At 41.5% G+C, this 21,422-nt stretch overlaps 1 protein-coding gene across 1 annotated transcript in view; it reads left to right on the plus strand.

The window, feature by feature from the left end:
• The window catches only part of Pitpna (phosphatidylinositol transfer protein alpha), a 40,886-nt gene extending 20,129 nt beyond the window's left edge, over positions 1-20,757 (plus strand). Inside the window, exons 6-12 of the mRNA XM_026388847.1 lie at positions 1,171-1,245; positions 4,222-4,305; positions 7,659-7,736; positions 7,886-7,996; positions 8,947-9,069; positions 17,014-17,082; positions 18,150-20,757. Coding sequence (XP_026244632.1) covers positions 1,171-1,245; positions 4,222-4,305; positions 7,659-7,736; positions 7,886-7,996; positions 8,947-9,069; positions 17,014-17,058 — 516 coding nt within the window. The 3' untranslated portion in view covers positions 17,059-17,082; positions 18,150-20,757. The remainder of the gene's footprint in view (positions 1-1,170; positions 1,246-4,221; positions 4,306-7,658; positions 7,737-7,885; positions 7,997-8,946; positions 9,070-17,013; positions 17,083-18,149) is intronic.
• Positions 20,758-21,422: the final 665 nt, after the last annotated feature.

The raw sequence follows: 21,422 nt of genomic DNA on the forward strand, positions 1-21,422 counted from the left end.
ATCAGGGGATTTGGAATTGTAGATGATTTATAAGAAAAGAAATAAAAACGTAACTGGGGCTGGCTGGTAGTATAGCTCAGTGGTAGATTGCTTACCTAGCATGTGCAAGGCCCTGTGTGTGACCCCCAACACCACAAAATAAATAAAAAATTAATAAATAAATGCACTAGAAGTCCTGGATATTCTCTTTTGGTGTTGTCGAGGCGTCTTTTCAGTCCTGATGAAGAGTTTGTTATTTGGCAGGGGGACCTCCTGTTTTAAGCTGCGTTGACTTGTGGCTTTATCAGGTACATCCTGGCTCTGGGTCTTGTATGTACAGAATGACTCAAGGCTCTCCCTTGCTGTCCTCAGGTCATGCCTACTCAGGTTGCACAGAAATTTTGGTTCAGCTGGCCTGATTGTGACATTCCTTTCCTATTGAGCACCTGTTGACCCCAGTGAGCACTGACCTTTGGGCAAATTGTGAAGTCAACAAGATATTTCTTCTGTGATCATCCCCTTTGTCACTGTCCACACCTTTCCACCCTTCAGCATACTCATCCAAGTGCATTGTCTCTTCTAGGAAACTTAATTCCTTTTGAGATGATAATGGGTTTTTCCTCTTTTTAGTAGTTACAGTTTTTGTTTTCGTTTTTTTCCCCTTTTACAGTTATAGTTTTTAAAAAGCACTAAGAGAAGGAGACAATAATTAACATGAAGGGTTATCTCAGCCAAAGGCTAGCTAGGGAGAAAAGGGCCATGATGAATGTTTTTTGTTGGTTGGAGTCTTCCTTACTCTATCCATGGTACTAATTAAGTATTAGCACCCTATGCACGAAGTAATATGGAAGACTAATTAAATACATGGACTCTAAAGTCAGACAGTCTGCTTTTTAGCCAGTTCTGTGATGATCTATCTCTGGCCTTGACTGCATCACCTAACTTGTGAATGTCATTGTCCTCATCTGTAAAATGAGGATGATTCCATAGACATCACAAGCTGGAGTGAGAATTCAACTGGGGTGACACATGTCTCGCATATGATGGGTCCCCAGTGAAGTTAGCTATTATTATCAGGCAAGGCCTGGATTCTTCCCGCTGCCCAGGGTCCAGTGATAGGAGACCATACTCTCCAGCTATGAACCTGGTGACTGTAAAGTGTGTGTATGTGTTTTCTTTTTCCTCTTCCAGAATGAGTACATGAAAGAGGACTTTCTGATTAAAATTGAAACTTGGCACAAACCAGATCTTGGCACCCAGGAGAATGTAAGTAGTACTTCCCAAGGTTCCCAAGAGTTTCCAGGATTCAGGACAGGATCTTGAATTTCTGTCCTATAGCTTCTGTATCCCTACCATGGGGTCCTCTCTGTGGTCCTCTTTCACCTGGCCAGAAAAGCTGGGGCTTCTTGTTAAACCTGTCTTACCCCAGGGTAAGATTGCCCCATTTTTTATTTTCAAAATGTGATCTCTGAGATTTCTTACTGCACCTGCCTGTAGTGCTGGGATAGGTCTAAAATGCAGTTACTGGCGCAGAGGAGCTGTATTTTATTTATCTGTTCATCAATCTGTCACTATTTATTTATGGTACTGGGTCTCAAACCCAGGAGCACTTTATAACTGAGCTACATCCTCAGCCCTTTTTAAAATTTTTTATTTTATTTTTTATTTATTTATTTTTTTTAAAGAGAGAGAGAGAGAATTTTTTTTAATATTTATTTTTTAGTTTTTGGCGGACACAACATCTTTGTTTGTATGTGGTGCTGAGGATCGAACCCGGGCCGCACGCTTGCCAGGCGAGCGTGCTACCGCTTGAGCCACATCCCCAGCCCTAAATTTTTTTATTTTGAGACTAATTTGCCCATGCTGGCCTCAGACTTGCTATCCTCCTGCCTCAGCATCCCCCAGTTGCTCTGATTATGGGCAAGTGGAATACCATGTCCCGATGGAGCGGGATTTTCTTTCTTTCTTTCTTTTTCTTTCTTTTTTTTTTTTTTTTTTTGTGGTGCTGGGGATTGAACCCAGGGCCTTATGGAAGCACTCTACCAACTGAGCTATATCCGCAGGCCTGGAGTGGTATTTATAAAACAACAAAATTACAGCTTCTGGGCTGGAGATATAGCTCAGTAGTAGAGGGCTTGCCTAGCATGCATAAAGATTTAGGTTTGATCTCCAGCTGCATAAAACAAAACAAAAAAAAATACATAGCTTCTATAGAGCACAAATTTTAAAATACACATTTTTTTTTTCTTCTTCTAGTTCAGGGTCTTGTGCATACTAGGCAAGTGCTGTACCACTAAGCTATATCCCCAGCCCCCAGCTCTTTTTGTTTTTTGTGGGTTTGTTTGTTTGTGGGTTTGTTTATTTGGAGGCATGATTTCACTGAATTGCCCAGACTGGCTTCAAACTTGTAATACTCCCATCTTGGCTTTCTGAGTAGCTGAGATTATGGGTACATGCCATCGTGCCCAGCTAAAATACACCTATCCTTTGCCTTAGGAATTCCCTACCTAGGAATTTACTAGACAGTTATTTTCTCACATATGTGTCATAACATACACAAAGAAATACATTATAGCATCATTTTTTTTTCTTTTTCTTTTACTAGGGATAGAACCCAGGGGCACTTAACCACTGAGCAACATCCCCAGCCCTTTTTTGTATTTTTATTTAGAGACTAGGTTTCACTGAGTTGCTTAGGCTGGCTCTGAACTCTCAATCCTTCTGCCTTAGCCTCTTAAGCCACTGGGATTACAGATGCGTGCCACCATGCCTGGCCATTATAGCATTCTTTGTGTAACCAAAGATTAAAAACAACACAAGAGCTGGGCATGGTGGCTCATGCCTGTAATCCCAGCGACTTGGGAGTATGAGGCAGGAGGATCACAAGCTCAAGGCCAGCCTCAGGAACTCAGCAACTTAGCAAGACCCTGTCTCAAAACAAAATATAAAAAGGGCCAGGGATGTGACACAGTGGTTAAGCATCCCTGGGTTCAGTCCCCAGAATCAAAAATCAAAAATAAAAAGACAATAAAGAACAATCCTCAAGCTTGTTGTTTAGGGAAAGGAAGGGAGAAAATGAAATTGATCAAAGTATGTTATGTGTATGTACAAGTATGGCATAATTCCACCATTATGTGTAATTATTCACCAATAAAAATATATTGTTTAGGGGCTAGGATTGTGGCTCAGTGGTAGAGCACTTGCCTTGCAAGTGTGAGGCACTGGGTTTGATTCTCAGCACTGCATATAAATAAAGAAATAAAATAAAGTTCCATCAACAACTAAAAAAATTTTTAAAAAAAGTATATATATGTTGTTCAGTGAAAAAAGCAAGATACTAACAAATGTGTATATGTTCTAGTGTTTGTATTAAAAATAAAAACTGTGCATAGGGATTGATTATAGCAACAGTGTCTGTTCTAGAGTGGGCCTGGGGGACAAGCAAGAAAGTTACTCTTCATTGTATCCTTTCCATATATTTTGAATTTGTGTTATAATTTCATACTATGTACCTGTACAGCATGATTAAAATAAGCATGTGTGGCTAAGCAGGCAACATCTCCAGAAATATTTAGACTTTACTAAGGGGAACATGAGGAAACAGTGTAGTGCTGGGATAGGTCTAAAATGCACCTAGGAGGGCTGGGGATGTGGCTCAAGCGGTAGCCTGGCATGCGTGCGGCCCGGGTTCGATCCTCAGCACCACATACAAACAAAGATGTTGTGTCCGCCGAGAACTAAAAACAATAAATATTAAAAAAAATTTAAAAATAAAATAAAATGCACCTAGGAGTCCTAAGGATATTTTGACCTGTGGAAGTAGAACTTAGCCTGAAAAAATCAGCTTCATTCTCTAATTTATGTCTACTTAAAATCCAGTGTCCTATTCCTATATGTATATTTTCTGGTGATGTTGCAGATTGGATCCAGGACCTCAAACATGCTGAGCTACAACCCCCAATCCTTTTAAAAAAAATTTTTTTGAAACAAAATCTTGCTTAATTGCCAGGGATTATAAGTATGTACCACTGTACCCAGCTCCTCTGCATAACTTTGTACAGGCTGACTATTCCTTATCTGGAATGCTTTGGACCAGAAGTGTTTTAGATTTCAGATTTTGGAATATTTGCATATACATAATAACATATCTTGGGGATGGAACCCAAGTATAAACACAAAATTCATTTATGTTTATGGATACCTTATACATATAGCCTGAAGGAAATCCCCTTCTTCCTGCAGGTGCATAAACTGGAGCCTGAGGCATGGAAACATGTGGAAGCCATATATATAGACATTGCAGATCGAAGTCAAGTACTTAGCAAGGTAAGAACTACTTAAAGATGTTGGATGTAGAAGTGACTTCTATTAGAGAAACCAGGGAACAATATCAAACTTGGCTCAAAAGGAAGTTCTCTCTTTTATTGTTTGCTGTTTTACTTATTTTATTTTTTTATGGTACTATGGATTGAACCAGAACCTTGCAAATGCTACCACTGAGGTATATCCTTGGTCCCTTTTTAAATTTTAAAATATTTAATTATTTTTTCCTGGTACTGGGAATTGAACCCAGGATCCCTCTACTACTCTAATATTACTGTATTATACCCCCCAACCCCCCACCAACATTTTATTATTTATTTATTTATTTTGGTACCAGGGATTGAACTCAGGGGCACTCAACCACTGAGCCGCATCCTCAGCCCTGTTTTGTATTTTATTTAGAGACAGGGTCTCACTGAGTTGCTTAGTGCCTCGCTTTTGCTGAAGCTGGTTTTGAACTCGCAGTTCTCCTGTCTTATCCTCCCAAGCTTCTGGGATTACAGGTGTGCCCCACCATGCCTGGCTTTTTTATTTTGAGACAGGGTTTCACTAAGTTGCCAAGGCTAGCCTCAAATGTGATCTTTCTGCTTCAGCCTCTCAAGCTGGGACTACAGGTGTGTGCTACTGTGTCCATCTATTTTATTTTGAGATAAGCTCTCACTAAATTGTCTGGGCTGGCCTTGATTGATCCTCCTGTTAAGCCTCCCAGGTAGCTGGGATTACATGTGTTTGCCACCATTCCCTGCATTGTTTTGTTTATTTATTCATTTATTTTTGTGGTTAGGGATTTTTTTATTAGAAATTGGATCCAGGGAACTCTACCACTGAGCTACATCTCCAACCCTTTTTATTTTGAGACAGGGTCTAAGTTGCCAAGGCCAGCCTTGAACTTTTGATCTCTTGGCCTCCCAATTAGCAGGGATCATAGGCATGTGCCACTATGCCCAGTTTATTTGTTTTATTTTTAAAGTTAGTATTTAGAATTCCCCCTTGTCTTGAGTTGGGGATGCCACTGGGGAAATAGCAGCCCAAATTTATGTGTCCTGTTTGGCCTCTGGAAGTTATTATTAAACAGTGTAGATGCCATTGGTAGAGTGTATTGACCTGCTGAAATGATGTTTAACCTGAAAAATCAAGGCACTAGTTTTCAGATTTATTTTTTGAATCCAGTAATTTTAAAACATTTATTGCCTGTTTGGAGTACTCTCTTAGGTTCTGTATGTTCCCAATGAGAGGAACAGAATATAGGAAAAGACTTATCTCCTGTCTTAAGAAGCTGGTAGTAGCTTTTCACAGTAACAAATATTTTAACTGGAAAAGGTTGGTCCACTGCTAGACCATAGCTTGATGAGACAAGGACCAGGTCTGTCCAGCTTGTTTACCCTTGTGCTCCCAGGAAGTATCTATTTAGGGAATAGAAGGGTTTGATGCCCCTTCACTCATTACTGCTCTTTTTTGACAGAGGACTTGTTGGAATCATGAGACAGGAATTTAACTCTGCCCATTGATAGGGAGTAAATGTTTGCTTTTTTGTATCCAGGGGTCTGATTTCTCTTTCCTGTGGTCACTGTGTGCACTTTAGATAGTTCACTTTGTGCATTTCCAAAAAGATAAGAAAACCATCTTGTGCTTCCTTGCTTAACATCCCTACCCCGTGCTCAAAAGATTGGTTAATTTTTCAAAAAGCTTTTAACTGAAGTGTGACTAGCCAGATGAGTATGTCATAAATGTACAGCCTGATGAATTTTCTCAAACTGAACATACCCAAGTATTTCTCAAAAACCAAACTAGCAAAAACTAAGGTTCTTTGATTATTTTGTCAACTCTGGTTCTAAGAGTAGAAGGAGACCTGGGGATGTAGCTTCGTGTAGAGTGCCTACCTAGCATGCACCAGGCCCTGAATTCAGTTCCCAGTACCACAAAAAAAGAGTGTGTGTGTGTGAAAGGAAGGTAGTGGTAGGGTAGAGGTTTTTATTTTTATTTTGAATACACAAATAATCCCCATAGTTTGGGAAAAGACTTTGTGTGTGCAGGTATGTGTGTGTGTGTGTGTGTGTGTGTGTGTGTGATATTATCTTTGTTATTTTCATCAAGTAAATACTAAGATAGTATACTAAGTTTGCTTTTCCTGAGCCCACATTAGTCAGTGTGGAGTTCCAGCTGAAAATTAAACTTTTGTTGTTATTAATTAACACAGAGAATTGATTGTATTATGAATCAGTGATGTTGGGGAGGGAGGAATGGAAAGAGGTGTTATCAATGACTAAGTTGTGGTATGTAGGATAAGAGGTTCTGGCGTGCACAGTAGAGTGACTATGGATAATGATAGTGTATTGTATATCTCAAAAAACTAGAAGAAAGGAGTTTGAGGTTTTTTTTGCAGGGGTCGGGGGGTGGCTGGGTACTGGGGATTGAACTCAGCAGCACCCAACCACTGAGCCACATCTCCAGCCCTATTTTGTATTTTGATTAGAGACAGGGTCTCACTGAGTTGCTTAATGCTTCACAGTTGCTGAGGCTGGCTTTGAATTTGAGATCCTCCTGCCTCAGCTTCCTCAGCCCTGGGATTATAGGCATGTGGTACTGTGACCAGCCCGTTTGAATGTTTTGACCATAAAGAAATTATACATGTTTAAGGACCCAGATAGGTTCAATCTGATTCAAACATTACAGTATACAGTGTATCAATATCACATGGCATCCATAAGTATGTGTAATTTTATGTTTTTATGCATCAGATTAAAATTTTAGTTTAAATTTAAAAATTAAATAGTCAGTGAAGTGAGACTGACCAGTAATGTTCACAAGGATAGGTCCTAGACAGTGAACACTTCTAATAGTAATTTTATTAAAACAAGTGGAGATTAGACAAGATTTCAGAAATGATGGCCAGTTGTCCTGAGCTATGGCTATGTTTTAAAATTACCTTCGGGGATTATAAAGAAATAAAGCAAATCCATGTTCCTGTCCTCACCTGCAGATATTTTAGTCACTAGGTTTTAGGTAGGGTGACCCAGAAATCTGTATCTTGAAAGTCTTCCCTGACAATTTGGATGCTTACCCAGGTTTGAAAATCTGTCTTAAAATTGGAAATACGTGCCTTCTCAGAAAAATCTGGTGACAGTTTTATACTGGTAAAATTGAAAACAAACCCTGGCAGAAAAGAATTACATGGAACTCTGCTCTAAGGCAAATGTAAACAGTTCTACATCTTGTTTATAACATTTTCCCCTATTTGCTATATGCCAGCAGCATCAAGACCTGATATGAAGTATACTTTAATGAAAATCTGACATCTTCCTCTCTCCTTCTCTCTTTTTCCCTTCCTCTCTAACCCTTATTCCACAACTTCTCAGGATTACAAGGCAGAGGAAGACCCTGCAAAATTTAAATCTGTCAAAACAGGCCGAGGACCCTTGGGTCCAAATTGGAAGGTGCAGTTCACATCCTTACCACCAGGGGGATGGGCACAGAGTGGGTGGGCCTCCCCATGGAGGAGGGAATGGCTGGGGCTGGTCTCCCCTACAGCCTAAGGTCTTTCCTCTTAGTTACTGGCTTGCCTCTGGCTGTGTTTCTAATGCAGCAAGAACTTGTAAATCAGAAAGACTGCCCATATATGTGTGCATACAAACTGGTTACTGTCAAGTTCAAGTGGTGGGGCCTGCAGAACAAAGTGGAAAATTTTATACATAAGGTAAGTGACAAGGGTGACAAGGTGAGACGTGTGTGTGTGTGTGTGTGTGTGTGTGTGTGTGTGGTGGATGTTTGGCCCAACAAGAAAAGATCGTACGACACACGTGACCTGTGTTATAGGTTGCCAGCATAATCATATTTCACAGTTTAATTTTTTAGATCCCCATTTTCCCTTGCATGTAACTATCTTACAGTTTAATGTTGTCCATCTCGGGGCACCACATGCAACAGGGAAGGAAACCAAGGAAAAAGAAGGAAACAGAAAGGGTCTTGCTATGATTGAACTAAAATTAAAACTCAGTCTCTCTTTTCTTGAAGCCAAAAAGCAAGAGGTACTGTGAGCCAAATTCTCTAGTGCTCTGAGTTACTCAACTGGGCAGACCTAAGCAATTTTATAGTCTTTTAATTATCTGAATTAGACACATACTCTTGGGTCACAATTCATAGCTGTTGGCCAGTTAAAACCTGGCATTAGGGGCTGGGGATGTGGCTCAAGTGGTAGCACGCTCGCCTGGCATGCATGCAGCCTGGGTTTGATCCTCAGCACGACATACAAACAAAGATGTTGTGTCCGCCAAAAGCTAAAAAATAAATTAAAAAAAAAAAAAACCTAGCATTTGGCACCAAAAATAAGGAGGAAGTCTGACAGTTGCTTGGAGGCCTTAGTTTGACTAGGAGCATGATCATAGGCTGACTATTGGTAGTATTTGGGGCAAAGGGCCTAGCTGCAAAGTAGGCATCTATCCTTTCTTGGGGGCTCCCTCATGCTTGAAGCCTTACCTGTTTAACACATGAAGGCAAAGGTCACTGACCTATGGCTAATCCAGATAAGTCATCCAGATATCACTCCTCCCCAGTAAAATATGGCTATTAGCATGGAGATTGTGGTGAGGAGGGCGGTAGCAGTGGCTTTCCCCTTCTTATTCTAACTTGGTTCCCTCCTTTTTATAGCAAGAGAAGCGTCTGTTTACAAATTTCCACAGGCAGCTGTTCTGTTGGCTTGATAAGTGGGTTGATCTGACCATGGATGACATTCGAAGGATGGAAGAAGAGACGAAGAGACAGCTAGATGAGGTGAGTGGGATCCCAGGGGAGACTCTACAGCTCTCAGAGAAATCTGTGAATATTAGGGAAGCTGTCATTCTGGGACACTTCACTAAGGGCCACTGCCCTGTAGTTCTAGTCTGCTAAAGGTAAGATGAATTACCAGGCAATATGGGAACCATAGGGAAGAAAATGGCCCATGTTCTTGAATGTGAAGTCTAGTTAAGGTCTTGGCATATCCACAGAGACAAATAAGGTCATCTATGCCAAGTGCCAAGGGAATGATACAGCCACTATAGTGACTTCAGAGCCAGGTGAGAGATCATGCTGAGCTGCAGAGTTGGAGGTGACCCTGGTAGGAGACAAGTTGGGCTGAACCACGAATACCACCCACAATACCCACAGAGGACAGCAATAGCACTCACAGAAGCTCGTTGCTCTGTATGGTTGTTTTGAGCTAATTTTAGAGTTTGGAGCTTTTGCTTTTTTTTTTTTTTTTTTTTTTTGGCCTTGGCATAGATCCCAGAAGAAGGGCTATCTACTTCATGGAATCTGGAGACCCAGCCCTTATGCCTCATTTAGGGAGGTTTCCCTGAGAGGCCTATTTAGAGGAGGTGGTCAGTGAATAACAGGCATTCCCCCCGGTGTGCTAAGCACTGTTCTAGGGGCTTTTACATACACCACCTAGTGGCATCATCACAAGTCCTATGAGGAGGCACTGTCAACTGTCAGCCAAGGGAAGAGGCTCTGGGAGCTCAGTGTGGCTGTGCTGGGCCTGCAGGTGATAGAGGCAGCAGGAAAGCCCAATGTGTGACCCAAAGCCACAGCTTTTTTTTTTTTTTTTTTTTTTTTAACAGTGCTGGGAATTTAACCCAGGGCCTTGTTGTGCTGCTAGGCAAAATGCTCTACCACTGAGTTGTACCCCTAGCCCTACAAAGTCATAACTCTGAATCACTCCCCTTTTCTCTCCTCTTATGTGTTATTTGGGGCACCCCTGCCCTCTCAGGGCTAAAAGCCAGGCAAGAAGCTCTGTTTCTTAACAACTGCTATTGATTTCTCCCTCCTAGCCCCTAGTGGGGGTTGGTGTGAAGCCTGGGTATCCAGCAAAGACCTTACTTTGGAATAGCCTTATCCAGCTCTCTGGCAGGGCCTTAAGTGAGTACCAGGTTTGGGTTCCCCTGGTGTCCCATGCTACACAGGTGCTCTGTACTTCAGGGTGCTGGTCTAGTGTGGATCCTGGGTGCAGAAATCCTTCCTCTGGAGCCGCGCCCCCCCCCCCCCCAACTGTTCTTGGATACCACTCTTCCTGGGCTGACTTACTGGCAGGTGCTGCCCTGAATTGGTTCCTGCTGAAGGCGGATGTTTTGGTAATTCATTCAGCTGCATTTGGCAGTGAAGTGACAGCATTTCGGGCACAGTCCTAATTCTTCTGCTAAGGATCATCAGGAAGTAGTAGATTTGAAAGTTCAAGGCTCTGGCGATTTTGCCTATATGAGAGAGAGGCTAGAATCTTTTGGTCACCCTAGTCGTGACTAAAAAGAAAAGTTACTAACTGGAGCAACATGGAGATTTTTATTAAGGTTTGGCTTGGAGCTTTAACTCCCCACTGCCCAACAAAGGAGAGTGTAAAGTACATTGGGGTTCATGTGTTTGTTGTCCTCCTTTTGCTTTTTAACTCCCACTCCATTTTTTTGATGTTTCTCCATTCCATGGAGGATTATGCCAAATGCTTAGATTATCACTGCCCTCGAGAATAACTGCAAATGCAGGAAACTCTTTGGAATTAGAATTTTAAAACTAATTTGCAGTATAAGAAAAAACAAACCAAATCCGTGTCATTGTGGAACATGTTTTAACCTGCTTAGCAACTGAATAGAACTTTTGTATGCTAACTAAACCCCTGACTTATTTTTTTCTCTATCTAAAAATAAATTTGAGGGGCTGGGGATGTGGCTGAAGCGGTAGCGCGCTCCCCTGGCAGGTGTGTGGCCCTGGTTCGATCCTCACCACCACATACAAAAAAAGATGTTGTGTCCACTGAAAACTGAAAAATAAATATTAAAAAATTAATTAATTAAAATAAAATAAAATAAAAATAAATTTGATGGACATGATGGTTCATGCTTACAATACTAGTGACTGTGAGGCTGAGGTAGGAGCATTTTAAGTTTACTGCTAGCCTAAGCAACTTAGGGAGACCCTATCTCAAAATAAAAATTAAAAAAAAGGGCTGGTGAGAGGTGGAATGCCCCTGGGTTAAATCCCCATCCCCAATACCTAAAAAGAAAAAACTATTTGTTGGGCTAGCATGCACAAGGCCCTGGGTTTGATCCCCAGCCATCACACTTACTAAAATGTATAATTTGTTTTCTCAAAGTTTATTTTTATACCCACTCTGATAGTGGCTGGGTGTGGTAGCATATACCTGTGATCCCAGACTGAGGCAGGAAGATTCCAAGTTCAGGGCCATCCTGGGCAACACAATGAAAGTTGTCTCAAAACAAAATAAAAAGGGGATGTTGTTCAGTAGGTTTAACCCCCAGTATGGGAGATGGGGTGGATGACTCAGTAGTATCCCAGGCTGATGAAGAAGCAGCTTTCCACATGGACCCCACTCCACAAAAGTAGTCCCTTGTAATTCTTATGGTTGTTTCTCTTGTTCATTGCATATTTCTAAATCATATGCTTATACTCTTTTTTTTTTTGTACCAGGGATTGAACTCGGGCACTCGTCCACTGAGCCACATCCCCAGCCCTATTTTGCATTTTATTTCGAGGCAGAGTCTCACTGAGTTGCTTAGTGCCTTATAGTTGCTGAAATTGGCTTTGAACTCGCAATTCTCCTGTTTCAGCCTACCAAACTGCTGGGATTATAGGCGTGCACCACTGCACTCGGTTTAATTCTTTTTTTTTAATTTAATTTAATTATTTTTTTGAGAGAGAGAGAGAGAGAATTTTTAATATTTATTTTTTAGTTTTCGGCGGACACAATATCTTTGTTTGTATGTGGTGCTGAGGATCGAACCTGGGCCGCACGCATGCCAGGCGAGCACACTACCGCTTGAGCCACATCCCCAGCGCTGGTTTAATTCTTAATTTCTGAACTTTAACTGTTGCCTTCTTCCTTATGGGAGATTTTACCCTGTTATGCCACTCATCACTCAAATACTTCCCCTTGCCACCGTTCAATATCACAAGTTTTGGTTAATTCATTATTCACTGCTTATATTATGACTTTGCCATTTTTTTTTCCCAACTGAAGCCTGTAGTCTACTTAGATTTTCATTCATTCCTTGGATAATTTTTTTTTTAATATTTATTTTTTAGTATTTGGCGGACACAACATCTTTGTTTGTATGTGGTGCTGAGGATCGAACCCGGGCCACACGCATGCCAGGCGAGGACGCTACCGCTTGAGCCACATCCCCAGCCCGATAATTTTTTTAATAAAATTAATAACTGTCTTCTTTATTTTTGTTAACTCAATGATATAAACATATAAAGACAAGCTTTGTTTTTGAGTCTTTCTGTGGCTGGCTTGGTGTGGTTAGTGGAAGATGCAGTGTATGATAATGTGGCTGCTATTGGTATTAGTCCATTCTCATTCATTCTGCTCTATTAGTCTTTGAATTCAACGATTTCTGGTTCAGGAAAATGTTATTGTATTATTTATTTGATATTTTCCTCCCCTCTGTTTTCTTTGTTCTCATTCTGGAATTTGTATTAGTCAGAGTTTAGCCTTCCTGAATTGACCCTCTAATTGTTTGGTTCTGGGGATTGAACACAGACAGGGACATTTTACCACTGAGCTACATCCCCAGTCTTTTTTCTTTTTTATCTTGAGGTAGGGTCTTGCTAAGTTTCTAAGTTCAGGGGTTTGTCTTGAACTTGTAATCTTGCTGCCTCAGCCTCAAGAGTCACTGGGATTACAGGCGTGCACCACCACACCCGGAAACTCTCTACTCTTGTTATTTCTCTCTCTCTTTCTCTTTTTTTGTTTTACCCTCTGGAAGACTTTTTTCCAACTGTTAACTTATCATCTGTTGAGTTAAAAAAAATTTTTTTTTTTTTTTTGCTATTTTGAGACAAGGTCTTGGTAAGTTGTTTAGGCCTCACTAAATTGCTGAGGCCAGCCTCAAACTTGTGATCCTACTGCTTCATCATCCTCATTCACTGGGATTAGTGTGCATCACTGTGCCTGGTGAATTTTAAAAAATTTTAAGCTAGCATGGTGGCATAAGCTTGGGAGGCTGAGGCAAGGCCAATGTGAGCAATTTTAATCAGGAAAGACTGAATACCTGTATTTATTCCTTCCCAAAACCCTACTACAATGCAGGAAAGGAAAATAATAATAAAAATGGATAGATAATTATCTAAAATATATCCAAAAAATATAAAGGGATTAGGGCTGTAGCTCAATGGTAGAGCATTTGTCTAGCATATGCAGGATGCTCGGTTCAATTCCCAGTAACAAAAGGAAAAAAAACTTCAAATTTCTTGTTCTGTTTTTTTTTTTTTTTAAATACATCTTCCTTTTTTTCCTTACATACACTATCTTCCTTTTCTAAAGCTACAGTTTCTAAAGCCATAGGATTTTTTTTTTCATTTTTGTTTTTTGAGGTTTCTCTCTGCTCCCTGAATATTCTGTTTCCTCAGAGTTCTTTTGTCAGTTTGCTTGGACTGGTTTTTTTTAATATTTATTTTTTTAGTTTTCGACACAACATCTTTTTGTATGTGGTGCTGAGGATTGAACCCGGGCTGCACGCATGCCAGGCGAGCACGCTACCACTTGAGCCACATCCCCAGCCCCTTGGACTGTTTTTTTTTTTTTTTAATGTTAGTGGCTTTCATCAAACCAATGAGAGGGCTTCCTTGTAGGGATAGTCAGGTAGTTACAATGGGGAGTCTTTTGAGGGACTGCGTTTTGCTTAGAGAGGACTCCCCAGTCTCTCTCTCTCTCTCTGTTTTTTTCTGGTACCGGGGATAAAACTCACAGGCACTTGACCACTGAGCCACATCCCCAACCCCATTCTGTATTTTATTTAGAGACAGGGTCTCACTGAGTTGCTTATCACCTCACTTTTGCTGAGGCTGGCTTTGAACTCACGATCCTCTTGCCTCAGCCTCCTGAGCCACTGGGATTACAGGCATGTACCACCACACCCAGCCCCAGTCTCTTGTATAGGGGTAGTTAGGTAGCCAACATTTTGGGAACCAGACTGGGAAAGGGTCCTGGCAGATTCACTGTATCATCCATTGGCCTTAATTTAATCCCCTTATTTTCTGCACCATGCCTACTTTGCCCCTTACTGAATTGGGGTCCAAAGTCTAGGCTTCCCTTTGCATGTCGAGTGAACTTCCTGTCTTTTGATGTGGCCTAAAGTGGGGTGGTTGCTTGACCTGGAGAGCAAGGGGAAAGTACACCTGGACCTAACTGTTCTCTATTCAGACTTTCAAACAAGTCATCTGTTTTCAACCCACTGGGCACTCCTACCTGCAGAATGACCTGGTGCTCATTTCCCAAGCCTTTGGAGAACCTGCAGCATAAACTAATAGGTTCCTTCTTGGCTCCCTGTCCTCAAGGATACTTAGGTGTCAGCCTCTGCTGCTCTGTGAATTAGTTACTACTCATCCATCCTTTTTCCATCTTCAGAATGTTACCATCTCTTATTTGCTGTTGTTTTTGTGGTTTTATATCTTTTTGTTTTAATTTCTTTCCTCCATCATAGTAGGGTTTTGGGGAGGAATAAATACAGGTATTCGGTATTTCATGATTAATTGCAAGTATGTAGTAGGAATTATGAGTTATTCTTTAAACCAATGAATAATTGTCTAGTTCATTGGTTTTTTTGTTTTGAAGGGACAACATAAGGCCACAGTCACCACTGTGGTAAATCTAGTCCCTGGAAGGGGCAGGCCCACCATTCTTGGGTGAGGCCCAACAATTTGAGAGAAAAAAAAAGGATCAAGAGATTAGTTTTTGCCCTGAAAAATTATTTCTATGCCCATGAAATATGTGCTTGTAAGAGAGTAGTTTCTTTCTCACCCACTTTCTCCTCCCTCTCTGTTTTTGTTCCAAGAGAATCTTTTTTTTTCTTTTTTTAAGTATTTTTTTAGTTGTAGTTGGACACAATACCTCTATTTTATTTATTTATTTTTATGTGGGGCTGAGAATTGAACCCAGGGCCACACATGAGCAAGGTGAGCGTTCTACCACTGAGCCACATCCCCAGCACCTCCCCCTTTTTTTTGGTTAAATGTGGTGCAGGGGATTGACCTAGTGCCTCATGCATGCTAGGCAAGTGCTCTTCCACTGATCCACATCCCCAGTCCATTCCTAATCTTTTGAGGAAACTCTATACTGATTTCCATAGTGGTTGAAAATTTCACCAACTTTAGTGTTTCTTTTTTTCCACATCCTCTCCAACATATATTATCCCTCAAAATTTCTTTATGTACATGTTTATGACAGCAAAATATGCTGCTCTATCATTACCCTATATTGAATTTATTTAAGTACGTGGCCCTAACCATTGAGCCACATCCTCAGACCTTTTTATTTATTTATACTGGGGATTGAACTCAGGGACACTCGACCACTGAGCCACATCCCCAGCCCTATTTTGTATCTTATTTAGAGACAGGGTCTCACTGAGTTGCTTAGCGCTTCGCAGTTGCTGAAGCTGGCTTTGAACACGAGATCCTCCTGCCTCAGCCTCCTGAACCACTGGGATTATAGGCATGCACCACCACACCTGGCCCTTTTTATTTTGGGGGACAGAGTCTTGCTAAGTTGCTGAGGGCCTTGCTAACCTGCTGAGGCTGGCTTTGAATTTGCGATCCTCCTGTATCTAGTATGGTTTTCTGTAAGGCACGTGGCACATACCTGTAATGCCAGTGATTTGGGAGGCTGAGACAGAAGACCTGCCTGGGCAACTTGGTGAAACCCTGTTTCAAAGTAAAAAAAAACAATAAATGGCTGGGGACATAACCTCAATGGCCCCTGAATTCAATCCCCAGTACCACCAAAAAATAAAAATCCAATTGGTCTGGGTTGGCATTGTGACCCAGTAGTAGAGCGCTTGCCTAGCATGTGTGAGGCACTGGGTTCAATCCCTGGCACCACATAAAAATAAAAACAAATAAAATAAAGATATTTATTTACAAATAATAATAATAATAAAATCCCATTGGTCCAATGGGCCTCATTTCCTAGTCGACACCACTGCTAACAAAACAAAACAAAAAAAGGATTTCAATTTTTGTTGCTTTTTCTGTTCCAGGTATTTCTGTTTTCATGTTCTTCAACTATATGTAAAGCCTATCATGGCTGTGACTGAGGAATAGCAAAATATCTGGTTAATTTCTCATGTCATTTAGGCTCCAGGAAGCAGGAAATAACCATTCCTAGGACATTTACTGTAAAAATAAAACCCTGAATTATTTCAGTGGTACCCTCGGTGGAGGATGAAACTCATCTCTGAAAGTGGGGGAAGCCATCATGTTCCCTGATAGAAAGTTGCATCTTATTAAAGACAGTGAAAGCTGGGCATGATGGCACACACCTGCAAGCCCTGGGTTTGGGGAGACAAAGGCAGGAGGATCACAAGTTCAAGGTTGGCCTCAGCAACTTAATGAGACTATCTCAAAATAATAAATAAAAAGGGATGGGGATATAGCTCACTGTAAAAATGTCCCTGGGTTCAATCCCTGGTAACATATATACATACATAAATAAATAAAGGCAGTGAGAAAATAGAACCTGGCTTTGCATTAGCAAATTACTAAGTTGTTATGAATGGTGGGACCAACAACAGAGCTTATAAATGATATAGTTTTGGCTATATATATGCAGAATTCTGCCCTTCCAGTTTTTGCTTTGTGCATTAAAAATGTTCTACCCTATCTCTTGGTAGTCCATATTTATGGTGGAGTTACATCAGCCTTCAATTTTTGTTACTTTTTCTGTTCCAGATGAGACAAAAGGACCCAGTGAAAGGAATGACAGCAGATGACTAAAGCCACCCCTCCCCCTTCTGCACTGTATGTACTTTATATTTTTCACTGGGCTTGTCATAGAAGCTGCAATTAGTTTGGGTCCTTACAACCTCATCAACTCATTATGGAGTGAGAAAACTTACTTCATTCCTCATCCTTTATTCTAGTAATGATAATGACTGCATGGTAAATGGCAAGCTTTTGTGTTGTAATGAAAGGGATTTTATGTTTGTTAGGACACTTAAGGGACATATTTTACAAAGACTCACCTAGATAGATGTTAACAGGGTGGTAACAAGAAGGGTAGAGAGTTGTGGACACAGAAGCAAAGTTTATAATTCACAATAATGAATGAAGTTCATCATTCACTTTCCCCTCTTGCAACTTGAGCCATAGTTGAAGGTGGCATATTGGGGGACTTTCCTGTACTATTCATGCCAGACTTTCTAGTTCTCACATCCCTGCCCTGTTCAGTTTCCTTGGACAATTTGTTGGCCAGACAGCTTCTTTTAGCATTCATCACTGTATCTGGCACTTTGTTGCCTATTTTATATCCCCCTGTCTCATACTAAATAGCTGTCTTCAGTAGAGTTAGCATTTCATATGCTAGGAGAGTTTCTGCCCAGATCACAGGACAGGAATAGGAGTGACCCTTGTTTCACATTGTCACTTTTCCTAAAGTTTCTTCCTCTTATTAGCTCCAGATTCAGGTTATTTCAGCAGCTTAGAGTGGTCTTGGTCCTAGGAAGAAAAACTTGATTCTGCTCCCAGATTAGGCTCTGAATGAAAATTACTTAATCAAATAAACTGGCTGTTCTATAGCACCAAAAAATGAAGGAGCACCAGAGTCTCACCAGCAGTGATGCAAACCTCTGTGTACACTCACTGCCCCCATGTTCTTAAAGCAGTTTCCAGGAGACAGAAAGGTAGGATTAAGAGGATAGCTGCAATGCCAGCTTTCAGTCACTGCTGGGGCCTTAGTGCCTTCTTCCCCCACTCCCCTCCCCACAACTAGCATCCTTCCTCCTTTTGAAATTCCTCTATTCAAGATGATTTACAATGTGCTTCTGTTTTCCTCTGTTGCTTCCTTAATAATTGTATTTCTCTTCTAGTTTCGCAAGACAGTGGTCAACAGGAAGGCCCAGCAGCTCCACCCTCCTGAGTGACAGGCCATCTTCGGACGCAGCCTTTCTGTGCCCATTCTTCAGGCAACTTTCAATTCCTTACTGTAGCTAATTCTAGATGCCCTTTAATATTGTGAACAAATAGACCGTCTGGTATTACGGGAGCCTGCTCCTCTGAGATATGTGGTGTATAGGCTGCTGTATTTACACCTCCTCCCTCTCTCTCCATTGTGTTCTGCCCCATTTCTGGGAATGCCCCCACCTTTATTTCCAAGTGACATTTTTAGTCTTCAAGTTAGCTGCCTTTTGTGATGTGGTGATTTAAGTTCATTTGTTTTCAGCCTTGGGATAAACTGAGGTATTTTGCTTCCTGGGCAGATCCTTGAAATTTTGAATGCTCACCTGGGGAGAGAAGATGAGTTAGAAATACAGTATCCTTCCCTATTTCCCCCACCTAGTTCCACAGAATAGCAATGTGGCTTCATAACTCTTACCTCTCTTCCCAGTTACCCATTGTTACAATGTACTAAGCACGAAGGAGGTACCCAAGGCCCAGATTCTGTTTAAAGAAAATTTAACCCATATGAATAATCCCTGCCCCTGTCATTGCATCTCTGGCCACTGTTCTTAAAAACAAGCGTGATTTCTTGGTCTTTCTGTTGCCCACTCTGTCTGAATTTCTCTGCAGAGCCTACAAGACACCCTGGTCACCTTTCCACCTGGAGGAAATTGTCCGGCGTGGCCCTTAGAATTGAATCTGCCCCATAGATACCAATCCATCTGACCCCTGAGGAGCTAGCTCTAGGCTCCTCTTCCCTTTTGGGCTGGTGCTGCCACTCAGCAATAATCTTCTTTTCTCTATGCTTTCTTTGATCCCTGTCCTCTGTCTTTGAGGCTGGTTAGGATGCAGAAGTCCTGATCTTTTCATGCTGCACAAAATGAGCATGCAAAAATTCCCTCCTCCCCCAGCAGAACATGTACCCTCTTGTCTCCAATCACTGGAAAAGAATTTGGGAATCACGAACTCAGCTTATCCTGCCCATGCTGAGTTCTGTCCTGGACAATCAGAAGCAAGCACTGATCGTAGTGGAAGAACTCCACTAAAGTAGACTGGTGAACAAGTCCAGGCTCCAGGGAAGTAGAAATTGCTGAGTGCTTCCCAGTTCCTTGACTCAGCAGAACCTGAGTATGCCTTCTTGATGGGAGAATATGAGATAGCTATGGTGTCACCTGACATTTCCCAAGCCTTGTGAAGTATGTTGGCCTGAGTGCGCAGTGACCCAAACCCATACTAGCCTGGGTCCCTCTGCTAATGAGAGAAACCAAATCTGTTTAGAATGAGAAGTGGGAAGGGACATTTTATCCTTAAGTTTTGTCTGTGTGTTTGCCTTACTCATTTCCAAGTGCAATAATGGAGCATCTCACAGATTGCACCTGTGATATCCTCCTGACAGATGCTTCCCTGTGGCCCTCCTTGGGCAAGGGTAGACAGATTCGGATCCCTCAGCATGGTTAGCTCTGACCTTCATTGAGGTCCCTTTGGGACCAGGAGATAGCTCATTATAGGTACCTTCCTATGTATTAATCTCCTCACCTTGTAGGGTCTTTGGTAATGGACCTGGGGCATTTCAGCTGGTGATCAGCATCTCAACTGCTAGGAGCATGGATTGGATTGGATTGGAAAAGTTGAAGAGAGACATTCCTATAGGAGAAAAATTTAAATGTTTTCCTGCAAGCTCTATATTAGCTATTAATTATATTTGTGCTTAAAGATTTTTCTTCATTCATCAACTAGGTAAAGTCCAGGTGTGGGTTTTCTTGGGAGAAACTGAAACTCTAAGTAGACAGTTGTTTATGTGGTGTGAGGATCAGCAGATGTTAGCCTCCTTTGTTCAGTTCTTTGAGATCTACACATATCACTTCAGCTCTGGTGGGGGCTCACTCTTCATTTGCCTTTTCTCTGGCTTCTCCCACTTCTACCTGTTGCCCTGTTTGAAAGCATCTAAATGAGCTGAGCTGGAATTTCTCAAGATCAGCCTAGATCTGGGGCTCCTGCCCACACAAATAAAAGGAGGGATGTCTCTTTCTAATCCATCCCTATGGATGATGTTGCTGCTGGGCAACAGTGTTGGCTTCTTTTAAGTGGCCCCTTCCTTCTTTCCTTCTCCACCCCAAAACTGATGAGCACTCAGAGGGGCTTATGATGAGCAAAGGCTTAGCTCCAGGGATTACACCTGCCGCTGTGCCATGCCCCTTCAGACCAGCTGCTTCCATTAGATTTCCAGGGTCTTAGTCCCAAATAAAAGCAGCAATGCCTCTACACAAGGGCTGCTGGGCCTCCTCATTGAGAGAGGTCAGGGACAGGGTCAGTATTGTGGGCACGTGTATATCTTCCCATGTTCTCCTTTCACAGTCCATACCAGGACTCCCTGACTTATTTTGGTTGGTTCCTAGTGCTCCTTCTTTTACAAACTACACTTTGTAGAACTGATTAGATTACCTTGTTTATTTAATGTGAGTTTGTGCCTTTTTGTCTCAATCTTCCAATACAGGTATATTGGGAAAAAAAAGCAGTCTAATAAAATCCTAGACAGAGCTTTCTGGAGTCCATCTTATTGATTTCTTATGTCCATATAACTCTAATATCTTCAAACTCTTTCACATGTTCCCCATCCACCAGAGCAGGACTGGGGAAAAGATACTAGCCCTTGTTGATTTACTTATGTAACACTACATATCTGAATGTAATTTAGCCATTTTTTACTGATAGTATTTACTTTTTTGCTTTTCTTTACCTCTCCTCTTCACATATCCCTCTTATCTACCCTACCAAGCAAAAACATTTAAGGTAGAAAATACTTGGTTTTTGTTTTTTTTCCCAATACCTTTACTTATTTATTTTTATGTGGTGCTGAGAATTGAACCCAGTGCCTCACTCACGCTAGCCAAGCTCTCTATTACTGAGTACAGCCCCAGCCCAGTTTTTTTTTTTCTTTAATGTGTGTGTGTGTGTGTGTCAGTGCTCAGTGTTCCAAAGGCTGGCCTCAAACCTTGTGCTCAAGCCACCCTCCTGCCTCAGCTTCTACAATACCTGGGACTGTGGACAACCGGCCACACTTTACTGGCTAAAGTAGGAGTCCTTACCCTGGTTTTAGGGTCTGTGAGCCTCATGAAGCTCCTTTGTAAACTTGCGTGCATTTTTTGCCGTGAGAAGGCATGGTTCTCAAATGAATCCCACACATTTCCTACCTGCTGCCGCCA

This window comes from Urocitellus parryii, chromosome 7 (genome assembly GCF_045843805.1).
Source record: "Urocitellus parryii isolate mUroPar1 chromosome 7, mUroPar1.hap1, whole genome shotgun sequence".
NCBI lineage: Eukaryota > Metazoa > Chordata > Mammalia > Rodentia > Sciuridae > Urocitellus > Urocitellus parryii.